The sequence below is a fragment of the Durio zibethinus genome, chromosome 14 (assembly GCF_047325235.1).
Source record: "Durio zibethinus cultivar Kanyao isolate XHJ-2024 chromosome 14, ASM4732523v1, whole genome shotgun sequence".
Lineage (NCBI taxonomy): Eukaryota > Viridiplantae > Streptophyta > Magnoliopsida > Malvales > Malvaceae > Durio > Durio zibethinus.
This window is the reverse complement of record NC_143175.1, coordinates 5286834-5301535: the sequence shown is the minus strand read 5'-3', so window position 1 is coordinate 5301535 and position 14702 is coordinate 5286834. Positions and strand designations below refer to the sequence as shown.

General features: G+C 29.9%; 1 protein-coding gene across 3 annotated transcripts; it reads right to left on the bottom strand.

The window, feature by feature from the left end:
- Window positions 1–589: 589 nt before the first annotated feature.
- Window positions 590–14298, bottom strand: LOC111295106 (disease resistance protein At4g27190-like). 3 transcript variants are annotated; one of them, XR_016327440.1, is made up of 8 exons: window positions 14006–14298; window positions 11305–13855; window positions 7616–8077; window positions 6750–7493; window positions 3197–4039; window positions 2059–2174; window positions 1880–1975; window positions 590–1247 (listed from the first exon to the last, which is right to left on the bottom strand). XR_016327440.1 is itself a non-coding variant. In XM_089743312.1 (6 exons), exons 2-6 carry the CDS (start codon window positions 13828–13830, stop codon window positions 1020–1022), a joined length of 4803 nt encoding a protein of 1600 aa, XP_089599438.1. In that variant the 5' UTR covers window positions 13831–13855; window positions 14006–14298; the 3' UTR covers window positions 868–1019. The 3 variants fall into 3 exon arrangements, 1 of the variants encoding a protein (XP_089599438.1); XR_016327441.1 differs by lacking the exon at window positions 1880–1975; XM_089743312.1 differs by lacking the exons at window positions 1880–1975; window positions 2059–2174 and having other exon boundaries at window positions 868–1247.
- Between the last annotated feature and the right edge of the window lie 404 nt (window positions 14299–14702).

The window sequence follows — 14702 nt, the reverse complement described above, 5'->3', positions numbered from 1 at the left end:
TTTTCTTATTTTTTTTGTAAAAATTTTTTTTTTTTAATTTTTCAATATCTAAACGAAATTTTAAAAAATTAATCCTCTAAAACATGGTTTGGATTCTGTCAAATATTTAAGCAGAATTTTCAAATAATAATATTATTATTATTAAAATATTATGAAAAAGATGAATAATTAACAAATAACACGAGGAGTCAACATCACAAACCGATCGGTGGTGCAAGACACATAATATAATAACATATGAACTAAAGAACGAGGAAAATAAATACCATGAAACATATGCAGGATGCAATAAGCTACGTGGCTATCAAAACAATAAGCCGCCTATAAACGAAAAACCAGGATTTCATTTGTTTTAACGTAGATCCTTCCAATCTAAACCAAAAAATCCCTTCCTAAATTAACCCCTTTTCTTCTCTTCTTTTTTTTTTTTGTTTTTTTGAACCTTTTTTTTTTTTTAATTTTTAGAAGAAATAGTCAATTGAAATTAAAGGAAGAAGGAAAGAAAGTAAAGGGGTTGGTTGAACAGCCACAACCGCGACTGCGTACTCAGAAACGGCAGCACGTTTTTTTGTCTTTCTCAAACGAGTCCTTGAATTAAAATGGTCTTTCTTTTTACATGTAAAACAGGATAGCTTATCAATAACAGAAAAGAATAAACAGCAAACGAAAAAAATCCAGAAATATAGCTAAAACAGAGAGACCACCCAGATCATCCAAGAGAACCGTGACTTCCTATGGGGAAATGGCAGCATGGTTTTGGCTTTTCCAGCTACATTAACGCTGTGGTTCCAGTTTAAATCTCAAGATAGCTAAAGAAAGTACAAGAGATGGCGTAAAACTTAGGAAGCTAACGCGGAGACTGATGGAAGAGACCATAAAATAGTAGCCAAAACTGCCACTGCTCAATGAGGATGAACAGAGCAGAATTGGTATCCCCTAAATAAAGTGCGGCCTTCCTCCAAATTTACGTCAAATACCAGCTAACAAGCCAGACATGTAAAGGAAAGGATATAGGGAATTTAATGAAGAAAAATGCAAGGGAAACCATGGACAAACAGCCTTAAAGTGAGACTTCCAACCCAAAAATGACAGCCCTGCTTCAGGTGTTGCATGAGGGAAATAAAAAATCTGGACTTCCGATGCAGCCTTTCTCCCCACAAACAGCCAATATGCAGAGAAAAGAAACAGCAGACATGAACGGATCTTCCAGATTCCATAAACCAACCCACATAGAAGAGAAAGAAAACCTGTAACCATGCAAAGGTTGAAACTTTAAGATCCCACACAAAGACCATACGTATGGAAAGAAACCAGCAAACATGAAATAATAAAAGAAAAACAAACTTTGAGCCTTCATCACAGCAAAGACCGAAACTTATTTGAAAGCAGGGTTTTTTTTTTTTTTTTCTTTTGAAACCCATTGCAAGTTCTTCCTTTTTATGCCTTGTAGTAGTTCTTGATATTTAAAGAACAAAAGGAGCTTCTTTAGTTACTCAGACCAGAAAATATAGACCAAAGGCAATAACTTTAAACCTATATGAGCCATAAAGAATAAACCTTCCCCCAAAACCATTTTTTTGGTTTTTATAGAGACACCCGCCAGTTCTTTTAGAAAGCTCACGTTTTAACCCTCTACTCCTACATGGAAAGCCCTATATGGAATGCAAGGAAGTTGCTTTATGCTCCTAATCCTATAAGGAAAGTATGGACATCATCACATGCATGAAATTTGGGAATACTAAAACAGGGTGTCTTAGCTGATCAACATTACAAGTAAAAGGATACATATTTGTAGCTTGCAGTGCCATGCAGGATGCACCTGAAATTCATTACTTACAAACTTAAGTTCAAATAACACATTCGTAGGGAGTGAAAAAACCTTTTGGGTTCAATGGAAACTTCAGTAGGGCAACTCCTTTTTCATTTTACAAACTAGATAAATTCAACCTGCTATGAGAAGGCATCTCCACCATCACTGTATAAAGCAATTGCACCATGATGAAGGGAAATAAAGTAGACAGATAAAGAATTATAAAAGTAGAACAGGTACTTAATTACCATCTGATTTCAATTGAGGGGAAATGAGCCTAATCTCACAATCACCAAAACATATTGCCTTATTCCAGATTGGGTAACTGAAGGTTAAGCTCACCCACTTCAGAATTTTGGACATTCTGTGATCATTAGAAAGTACAATATACGGAAGGATTAGAGGAAGAATTGTTTAATTAGTTATGTATGTTACGGCACCAAATCCAATTTTAAATCATTTTCATCAACTAAAAAGAAGTCGGTAAAAGCTTTATGTTTGTTGCTTCAGAGGGCAGAAGTATAAACTTATTTGTATCTACTTCACCTTAGCAAATTACATTGGCTACTGAATACTCAGATAAAGCTTTGTAATGTATAACCGAATAAGATTCTTTAATGCTTTTAATCAAATTCCTCTATAGATCACCATCCGAGTTTGAATTAATGAATTAATTCTGCAAGAGCTGCAGTTAGAAATATCAGTATGGTCAGGAAGCCACCTCTTTGTAGCATGCTAGTAAGCTGGATAGGGAGAAGCAAAGGCGGCTGACAGATAACAAAAAAAATTAAGAAAACGATTGCCGTAAAGTATTTTTTAAAAATTTCATTAATAGTGTCGATAGAATTTTTAAAAAAGTCAATATAAAAAGTTTTATTTTATTATTTATTATTAAATAAAAATAAAACTATTAACAATAATAAAATAAAGAAATGTAAAAAAGACAAAAAACCAAAAAATAAAAATAAAAGCAAAACCATTTTATAAAAATTTATTATTGTTGTATTTTGCTGATTTTTCTTTCTTTTATTCTATACATTTTTATAAAAAAAAGGTTTATAATTTAAATTAAATTGAAAATCATACTTTTGATTAAATAATTTATAATTTGGAAATATACAAAATTACAACATTATTTTTTATTAAATAATTTATAATTTTGAAATTATGTAAAATTACAACACTCGCAATGTAGTACAAAAAGCAAAGAATGAAAATATAATCACAATATATTAAACATTAGATTATAAGTATTCTGGGTGTGAACTAAAATTAATGCATATATCTTTTTAATTTCTAAAACAATGAAAGGATTGAATATTTCAATCAAAAAACTAAATGCAGAATAGATTGTAGCAGGGGGAAGCATTATGAATTGATTCATACCTTTTGGGTGTACAACAGCTGTATGGTGGTATTGAGGTCACCAGCCCAACGCTCTCTGTTATGATGATCTGATTCTTTTACTCTCTGCAATTGTGGGGTGCTTAAAACTCCATGACAAAATACCTTCAATCTAGGACACCCATTCACAATTAATTCTTCCAAGGATGGAAACTTGAAGGTATGATTCCCTGGACAAAAGCTTGCAAGATTCTTTAAACAATTGAGTTCTAAATATTTCAACTTTCTGAAAGTGATCCCATATGTTGCTTCATCTCCTTCTGAGTTTGCAACTATTTCTTTCATTGTATTGCAACGTGCCATCCTCATTTCTTTTAGATGCACCAGATTCTGGGCTACTGAGGATGGAACTAGGTTCATCATCATGTTGCACCCTTCCACTTGCAAAGTTGTGAGATTTTGAAAAGATGAAGAGGAGGATCCAAAATTTATCAAATCATCACACCACCCAACTTCAAGAGTTTCAAGATTAGGAAGAATAATGTGGCCTAGCTCTAAATCTTTCTTCCATATATGTGTAACATTTTTACAATAATCCAGTTTTAACTTTCTAACTCCTGAGGGTACTCTCCCAGCATCTGGCTTCTCACCAACATCTCCTTCACGACATATTAGGTTTTTGAAGTCAAACCATTTAAACACAAGATTTTCCAATTTGTATAATCTTTGGAGGAAACTAATTGGAAAACTAGCAGATCGACCAGTGAAGCAATTCACCTCAAAAACTTTTATCTGGTGAAACAAGTCTTCTGGAAACTGGCCATCACCCATTACTGCAATTTGATCAAGTTTTTGTAACCGCAGTTCCTCTAATTTGGGAGTGACCTTAGGAGCCAATTAAATAAAAACAAGTCAGACTCAATGTCGATCTACAAGATTGAATTAGTTAAATATTTTATAATTTCTTAAAATACTTTTATAGGTCAAATATATATTCATTTGATCCTCAAACTATATAATTTATATAAAATTAATATCTAAAGAATAAAAAATTGCAATTACATTCACGAACTCATATTCTATAGGACAAATTAACTCAAATACTAATTTCTTCAGAATCATACATGACCAACAATAGAGTGTCATTCGTCCAAAAATACCAACTTGAATAACTCATAAGTGCCACGTCAGTCTATCGACACATTAGAACATATAAAAATTGTGAAAAAAAAATCTATTTTATTATTTTTATTTTTGAAATAAAAAATTAAATCAAAATTCAAAAAAATTAAAAATCAAGAAAAAAAGAAGCTCAAAAAATAAAAATAGAAAGTCACAAAGAAATAGAGGGAAAAAAAAAGAAGAGAGAGAAGGAGATGAAGGTGAAAGATGGCCACCTACCAATTTGCCTAATCTATGGCAAATTGACGACCAATTGCAACAGGATTGTCAAACCGGCGTCCGATTTCCTTTGGCCTACCAGATCGGTGACTGGTCGACTGATCCTTGGCCCTCTCCCTTATTTTTCTCTCTTTTATTTTTATTCATACTTTTTAATTTCAAGAGGCCTTCTCTCGACCATTTTTTCTTTTTAATTTTCAACTTTTTTTACTTTAGATTTTTTGGAATTTCTCTCTTTTTTTTTTTTTTTTAAAGTTTTCCTTTTTATTCCCAAAATGGAGTCTGCAAATGACATAACGCTTACAAGTAAATTTACTTTGCATTTTCGGATATGTGACAGTTTATTATTGGCCATTTAAGCCACATTAAGATTTTTGTTAACAGAATTAATTTGACTTACGGAAAGCAAATTCATATATTTAATCGTGAGTTTTTATTTTATTTTTTTAATATAGTAAATTTTTATTTTTTAAGTATCAATTTGACAAAAATATATAATTCAAGAATGAAATAAATATTTAATTATTTTTTATATGGATAACCAATTATATTAAAATGCCCTGCTAAATGTGTTGATAGACATGAGAAACGCAAAAAAAGAGTGTGATGGATATGAAGTTAAAAATACTAAAACTGTATGTAATAGACATATATATATTTAAATAAAGAGGGATTTACTTATGTAGAGGGATTCTTTGTTGAGGTGAGGAAGCATTGTAAATAAGTAGATCAGAACATGTCTGAAGATGACAAAGAGGAAAATTGGAGCAAACCTTAAAATATTGAATGCAACGGCAAATGATGGTAGGTAGTGAAGCAAGATTGAGTATGGAAAAGAATAAAGTTAAGAAAAGGATTTAGGAAAAGAAAATTGTAGAGAAACTTTGAGAGAAAGTAGTAGTAAATCTGTCAATGTCAAAAAGTCGCCACACAAGAGTTATAGGAGCTCTTATGCTCCAAAATGATAGTTATATAATATGAGTATTGAATAAGAATAACTGTGAATAATGGTGAAATTGACTACTACAAAAAGTTTTAATGTATTGTTTAATAAGAATTTAATTAATTTTTGGTGATAGGTATAGTGAACATAGAAATTCACTATTTATTTTAAAAGAAAAAAAAAAAACACTTATAGTTCAGAGTAGGGTTAAGAAAAAATCTATTAACTATTTTTATATCTGATCTACAAAGCTAAACTTTTTGAAACTTTCCGATAATAAAATTAACCCAACAACTCTACCATATTTTGAGGTTATTTATACTTCTTAATTCAATTAAGTAACATTTAGTGAAGCATCTTTTGTGAAATAATTTTTAATAAAGCAACTTTTAGTGAAAGAAATTTAGGTAAAGGTGTTGGTATTGTTCTTTGAAGAAGTTGTTTCGAGAACAGCTGTTCTATGAAGATGTTGTTCTATAAAGGAGTTATTTTTTAAATAGTTGTTCGGTGAACAACTGCTTTGTAAAATAGTTATTCTATAAATAGTTGTTCTATAAAATAATTTTCACACATCTTTATCACATATTTTGATTTATCCTCAACTTTAATAGCTTTAGAGAAATTAAAAAAAAAATATCAGTAACCAAAATCAAGTATTTACAGCTTAAATATAATTTTTAAATTTTTTTTATATTAGGATTGAAATTGTTAAGATTATAAATATTATTTTGATTCAAATTACTTATAGATTTAACTTCAATTTAATGATAAAAAATATAAAAATTACATTAGTGTAAGTTAATCTCTACTTTTTAAAAATATATATAAATGCCTATAAAGATGCATCAAGTGTTTATTTGACTGTTGACTTACAGTAAAAATGTTTTAAAATTTTCACTTATTTGTACTTCAAATTTTATATTTCAAAACCTTTTCCATTACAAATTTAATAATTGTATAAATTAAAATTGAAACAATTAGTAATTAAGTTAGAAATAAATTCTATTAAAAGTGAATATATATCATTTATAACAAAATTCTATTAACAGTGAATTTATATCATTTATAACATACTTTTTAATTTCAATTTTTCATCTACTTTCTGATTCTATTATTATTAAATCAGTAAGGAATTAAAAAATTATTAATGAATATACTTCAAAATCAAAATAATTTAACAATGCGTTATAGTGTCATGCATTTGAAAGTGTTTTAGATTTTTAAAGTAAATAGTGAAGTTCATAATCATACCTCTTCAACCAAGAAAAGTTGCTGTCGAATTGTAGAATCTCTTTGGCCATTCGCATTCACTTCTTGAGTGCTAATTAGACGTTCTGAAGCTACAATCTTTAGTAAAGTGGAACAATCTGTCATCAATGTTTTCAAAATCGGCCAGACTATTGTATGTTGCCCTGGATAGAACCATTTGAACTCATTTAGGTTCGTAAGCACGAGGGAAGACACTTGAGGAAACTTAAACCTAATGGGCTGTTCCAATATTTCCCCTGCCGACACAAGCTCCTCAACTCCACAACTACTTATTCTTAGATATTCAAGTTGAGGAAGGTCCTTGGCTATTGACACTGGAAATAGATTTTTCAGACTCCAACAATAGAAAGCTTTTACTCTACGTAGATTTTGAAAGGTACTGGGAATTCCAAAGGAATCTTTATTCCAAACATGTTTCAATGCCGGTAGCCAGGAAATATCCAATTCTCTTAGTTGAGAATATTCTACACCAAGTGTCTTTTCGATATTTAACCCTCCAAGCTCAAATATCTGTTCTAATGAATCACAGTAGCTCACTTTGAGCTTTTCTAGACACTGAAATACTCCTATGGCAGTAGAGGAAAAAATAGCCGATAACTGATGACAATACTGAACCTCCATTTCTTCTAATTTGCAAAAGGAACCTGCTAGAAGCTCGTTGTGAAATATCATCTGCACATTTCTCAAGTGGGAGATCTTCATCCTTTTCAAGCTAGGTACTGCAGCCTATATATATATATAATTCAATATGTCGATCTAGAGTTAGTTCATAAACAATAAAGGCAAAAAGGCAAGGAGAAAATAAAACGAAGAGAGAGCAGAATTATAAGAGTGAAAGATTAATTCACCTTCTCATTGAAGAGAGCTTGTACACCGGACTGATAATTCACCTCCATTTTAGTTTCATTAATGAATTCTTTTAATTTCGGGCAATTCTCAATGTTTAGCACTTTCAAGGATGGGAACTCAATATCATAATTCCCTGAGCAAAATTTGATGAGATTATGAAGATTCCTTATTTTTAAGGAGTTCAATTGAGAGAAACGAATCACATTTTTCTTTCCTTCTTCTATTTCCTCTGTAACTATTATCTCCCTTAAGCACTTGCATTCCACTATCTCAAAGTGTTGGAGCTGCTCCAAACTTCTTGCAACACAGGGTAATAACAGATGTTCCAAGTTCCCACAACCCTGAATGATCAAGCTCTTCAAATTCGGAAAGGAAAAACGTGTATTTGAAAGCTGATTGTGCCATATCCTTTGGGTCTTAATTGAAGACAATCGCAGGCTTTTCAATTCAGGAAACTCTATCTGCTCACACGTATGTATCCTATAAGTAATTGTTGGAATATGGATCAAGTAAAGTGGACTTAAATGTATTAGTACATCCAAAAGAGCATATATCTAACTTCTAATATGAGTTGAATCATAATTTTCTTTCTAATAGAATTGTAACTATGCATTATTAGAAGTCTATTCTTATTACGGCTATGATTTAGGTTATATAAATAAACACATACAGTGTGAATTCCATTCGTTAAAAGTTCTTTATGGAGCAATTTAATGGAGATTTTTGAAATGCTAGCATTTCAAATTACATGAATTCAAAATAAAAGAATTAGTAATTGTATTATTTAGATAATTATTTTTAGAATGAAATTTTAAATATTCAAATCTCATGAGAAAAAAAAACAATTATAATAGAAAAATAATGACATTAGATATAGAAAAAAAAAACAAAATACTAAAAATATACATGTAATATGGATATCATTAGATTTGTAAAAATATGTAGATATTACTAACAATATGAAAAATTAAAAAAATAAAATTTATATTGAGTTTTTTGTAGTCAATATCGAAGAAAACAAAAGTTGTATAAAAAAAATGAAACATAGCAAATGTTGACTTTTTGCTATAAAACTAAAGAATTTCACAAATTTCACCTTAGGTAGAATTAGTGCCCTCCAAAATTCCCCATTCAAATTCCAAAAATTTTGACAATTTTAATATTATTTTGCCAAAAGGGTAATTCCATTTTATAATTTTAAATTTTTTTTACAAATAAAATATCTTTTTAAAACCCTTGCCCAAACGCACCATTAAAATCTCATTTATCTAATTGTCATAAGAATTAAAGTCATTAAATTTATGGAGAGCTACAGTAGCTACCCTGTATAAAAAAATCAAAGATAAAAGAAATTATTAAAAACTAGATTAAGAATTAAATCTTTGACGGTTCATGGCATAAGCATCCATAAATTGATCTTGAATATTCATATTGACAATGAGGTATGTATTTTAATCCTGTTGACTTTTGCGCAATATGAAAATAGAATGATCTAAACACTTAATAGAATTTATGATATTAAAAATTTTACTTTATTTTATTTCTTAATAAAAGGTTTGATGTTTATAATAAATTGATGAATTAATTTAAGTTTTAAGTTAATAGCATTTATGGTCTTTAAATTTTAAATCAAATTCTATTATGTCCATAATTTTTAAAATATTTTAATCAAATCCTCAATTGTGTAAATTTTTCCTATATTTGTCATCCCGTTCATGAAACCATATAAATTAATAGAAAATGCTAACTAGTGCCATATGAATAATACGTGAATTGTGTCGACTGACATCTCATGTAATAAATGAAAAGATCAAAATAGAATTTCACTCAAACTTTAGGAACTAGAAGTGTTATTATCTTGAATTTTTTATATTTCAAATAAATTTTATAAAATATTAAACTTAAAATTATATTTTTATATTTTTATTATAATATAATTTATTAGCTAAATATTTTTTATTTTTAATAAAAAATAGATTTTCAAAAATTAAAATGAAGTTAAAATTTTCAAAATCTTTTTTAAAAAATTCCATATCAATTTAAAAACAAAAATACCTATTTTCAATTGATAATATTATTTTACTGATAAATTATAATAGAAAATATTGTTTTCTATCAAAAAATCTAATTTCTATTTAAAAATTAAATATATTTTCCTTTTTCATTTTTCAAATATATTTTATGAAGAAGAAAAATTAAAAAAAGAAAAAATAAATTAAAGAAAAAAATGTTTTCCAATATATTTTATAAAATATGATAATTTAAAATAAAATTTTTTTATTATAATCTGATTTATCAGCAAAATAATATTTTCATAGAAAATAGATTTAAAAAGGTTAAAATTAAATTCAAATTTTCAAAAATCCTTTTTAAAACTACTCCATATCATTTTAAAAAATTTAAAAAATTGTCTCAATTTTAAAAATTTTTTAAAAAAACTCCATTTCATTTTAAAATATTAAGTAAAAAAAATAAATTTATTAATCTATTCAAAAATCTGTTTTTAATCCAAAAAAATATTTTGAATTTTTTTCTATTAAAAATTTATATTTAAATAAAATAAAATAATTATTTTTAATAACTCAATTTGTTACCTACCGAATTGGCAACAGTAAGAGCGATTTTGATTTTTATATCTTTTTATAAAGTATAAAATTTAATAAAAAACAGATTCAAAATAATTTTTTTTTCAAAAGAAACAAATTTATTAATAGATTAATAAATCAATTTTCAAAATGATATGAAAATTTTTACTTAATATTTTAAAAAGATATGGAGTTTTTATTTAATTTTTTAAATCTATAAAGAAATTTTACTTAATTTTTAAAAATGATATGAAATTTTTCAAAAGAATTTTGAAAACTTTAACTTAATATTAATTTTTTAAAATATATTTCTATTAAAAATAAAAATATTTAAATGATAAATTATATTACAATAAGAATATAAAAGTATTATTTTAAATTTTATATAGAATATATCTTAAATATAAAAAATTTCAAGATTGTATTATCCTTGATCTATAAATTTTGAGTGAAATTTTATTATGATTTATTCATAGCACATAAAATGCTAACCAACACTATATATGACAATTTTAGATAATTGAGAATCTTATTAAAATTTTTAAAGATTAAAAATCAAAATAGAATTTAACTTAAAATTTAAGGATGATGAATGCTGAACTTCTATTATACCCAATTGAACTCCTATAATAACATTTTTATTTCCTTAAACCTTCATTCTAAATGAAAATCAAAGAATTTTGTTATTTCTACAATATCAACATATAATTGATTTTTATCCTTATCAAAAAATATACAAGGAAAAATATGTAAAATTCTTGTTTAGTTGTGTTTAAATGACATGTAGTACAGGTTACATTAGTATCTACAGTCTTTTATCTCGTATATGTCGTGGAGATACTAACGTAGCTAACATAAAGATCACATGGAGGTTAAATGTATCATGAAATAATGGATTTTAGTTGTTTTTATGCAAAGTAAAGGTTTAACTGAGCGAAACTAATACTTTTAAGAATTCACTTGGATACAACAAAATAATAAAAAAATTAACTGAAAATTTCAAAAATGTTCAAGAGTTTTGAAGTATTTTAACCAACACCTATATCTATAGGTTAAATATATGATTAAGCTATTGAATGCTCCATAAATAAATAAATAAATACCTGTTTATTGAAAAGTGGCTTGGTGGTTGTATCCTCCTGCTCCTGCTGGGATGTGGAATACCTCCTCCCTTCGGGGGTAAAGCTAACGAGTTGTGGCAGATCTTGGAGTGTCATGGACTGTAATTGACCAAACTCCATTTTTTCCGCTGCGATATATTGGACTTCCAAACCATCTTGGATGTGAAGTTTCTTCAAATATGGAAAATCTTCTCCGTTGTTTAACTCATCAAGTACATTTTTTATTCCCTTAAGTTGAGCAAGATATAAATCTTCAGTCTTCTTCAACAATATCTTCACCCCATGGTCCTTGTAGATGCTTGTATACAATTTTAATTTCAGTGTTCTTGAGTATTCATAGGCATCCGGCCTACTCCGCCCAAAATAATAACCTATGAAAATCCTGTATCTGTCCAATGTCTCAATGAACAGACGTTCTGGAACTATTTTGGGATTAGGAATATGAACGTACAGAGTGGTTAGATGAGTCAAATGCTTCAATTCCTCAAGGAGGCTAGCATTTCTTCTTTCACTGCCAGGTACTTCTTCCTCCCACTGAACAAAGCTGTCTTCCATATATAGTTCTTCTAAGTTGGACAAATTCGATAAGACATTTGGTGGGATGATTTTGAGCTTAGTACAATGACTCAAATCTAACAACCTTAACCGAGTCAATTGTGCTATCTCCCTGGGTAGCGCTTTAATATCTGACTGAACAAAGCTAAGGATTTCTAGACTCTTGAGCTTCCCAATAATGCTTATGTCTTCAAGTGCACAACCATCTAGACACAACGTGCGAAGGTTTGTGAGGACATTAACCGACAAAGGTAGCGATGGAAAATGCATTCCAGTGAAATCTAAGACTTTGAGTCTTTCTGTTCGTCTAAAGAAGTTGGCTGGAATTTTCAATGAACCATTACGGGACATACAGAAAAAGGAAAGGCCTGAACACTCCATCTCATCAGGAAGCTCAGTTATAATACGAGAACCTACATTAATCGCCCAACAAATGTTCATTCTCTCCTGATCGGGCCACTCTTTGAGCACATCACCATATCTTAACACGAACATATGGTGGTCCCTTGATGCAATCGATAAAGCAACAGCACATACAACATCATGGATATCAAACCATTCGTTGTTATAACTATCAAGCAACAAGCAAGACGCTTTGAGATTACTCACCACTGTCAATACTTTATCTCTTGCTTCTTTTATTGTGTAGACGCCTTGAAAACATCCCAAACCAATAACATATTTCAACAAGTCCTGAATGAGAGCATCATGACCCATTAAACTACAAAGCAAGAAAGTCAACTTAACTTCCTCACTTTCTAAATAATTGTAGCTCAACTCTATAGCTGAATATACAGCCGGTGTTACCCCTGCGAAGTTTCCTGATGATGGCCTATTTAGTTCACGCAATGCATTCTTCCATTCAAATAAACTTTTGTTTCTCAAAGCCCTTGCAACTGTCGCAATGGCGATTGGCAATCTTGCACATTTCTTTGCTACCTCAATAGCTGTAGGATGCAAATCGCAACTTTCAACACAGTCACCAGCCATCTTCTTAAACAGGGCCCAGGCTTCTTCTTCATTTAAAAGGCCAACTAAAAAATTTTTCTGAGTATCCATCCCACTTGATAGAACATTGAGATCTCTAGAAGTTAGCAATACCTTGCATCCCTCATGTTCATTTCCAAAAGGAATCCCAACTTCTTCAAGATCTAAACTTGCCCAAATATCATCCAAAATAACAAGAATCTTCTTCTCTTTGTTCAGTCTTTCTCGAAGTCGAAGTGCCCTTCCAACCATACTAGGTTCCTCAAATTTTAAACCCAATAAGTCTGCAATTTGGTTTTGAATTTTTTCAACATCAAGGGTCTGAGTTACGGTTGCTATAACTACGGAATCAAATAACTGGCCCTCCTTTACTTGTCTAGCAACTTCTTTGACAAGCGTGGTCTTGCCTACGCCACCCATCCCGTGCACCCCTATAACTTTGATGCTAGCATCATTCAGTGCCTCCATGATTCCATTCAAAACCAGCATTCTCGACTCGAATGCTTCGAAACCTTTAACCGATGTGGGTGGTTGTGGAGCTGTACGATACGAAACCGGGTCAAATTTGCCCCGTCCGAGTAGCTCAGCAACAGCCTTCGTCTCCTCTTCAGCTTTCATGCTATGCTTGTAGCGAGTCCAGAAACTAGGACACAAGCCAAGGAAACACTTTTTCTTTGCTTCTTCTTCATCTTGAATTACTCTCTCTACTTCTTCATCAATCTTTTTGTTGACTGTAGTCAGCCACTTGTCGGCATCGTGTTCAATCTCTTCCCCGTTTCGTTTAGCGGCATCAATGGAATGCCGCACTCTTTCTCTGGCATCCTTCAGGCTCTCAACTTGATCCTTGAGACTCTGAACACTTTTCTCATGATTGGAAAGGAATTTGATCTGATTTTTTATGGGGGCGATCGTGTACTCTGCAGCTATCGTGACAATGGAGCTAGCGATGCCAATAACAAACTCCATTCTTTTCTTTTCTCTTTTCCCCAAGCTGAGCAAAACAAACAGAGAGGAAAACAGAATAAAAAATTAAAGAGAAAAAAAAAAAAGAAACAGGGGAAAAAGTGGAAAGCTTTTTCCAGTGATGGATCTTTAACGATGGCAATGAAAACGAAGGACAGTCACTGAAAAGATTACTTACAAAACAATCAATGAACAAAGGAGCAGTGGAAGAGATCCAGTCCTGAAATTCAATTGACGACGAAGACTAAGGACTGAAACTTAAGGATTCTGAATTTGGGTGGCCAATGGAGAAATGCCAGAAACAGTGAAGAGAGTTATAATGCACAGAAAGTTTTTAATCAGACATTAGAATTAAGAGAAATTTGACAGCAAATAAAGTTGAAAGGTTCAAGTGTTTGGTGGTAATGGAAATGCCAAAGGCTGCAGAATGAAAATGGAAAGGGTAGGGAAACTTCTCCAATGACTTTCGGTATGATGATAAGTCAATTTGAAGATGATTATATAAAAAATTAAAAAAAATGATCAAATTTAAAAAATTTTAAACAAATTTTAATAGCATAATAGATAGTTTATTTAAATAGGCATTTTCATTAAAAGTTACAACAGACTTTTGTCTTTTTGTAACTGAGAACAACCAAATTTTCACCAATCAAATGTTAAAGATAAATTCTTTTCCATGTATAAAAATATATAATCTTGATTATAGTAATTAAGTGTATAGAGAGAGAGAAAAAAATGCTAAAGAGATCGTGGAACAGTACTTCAACAGTTTTTCTTTTTTTTTTTCTTTTGTCTTCATTATTTTTTCTCTAAATTTTAGATTTTTCAGAAAATAAAGAAAATGAAGAAAAAGAAAAGGAGAAAAGATTAAATAT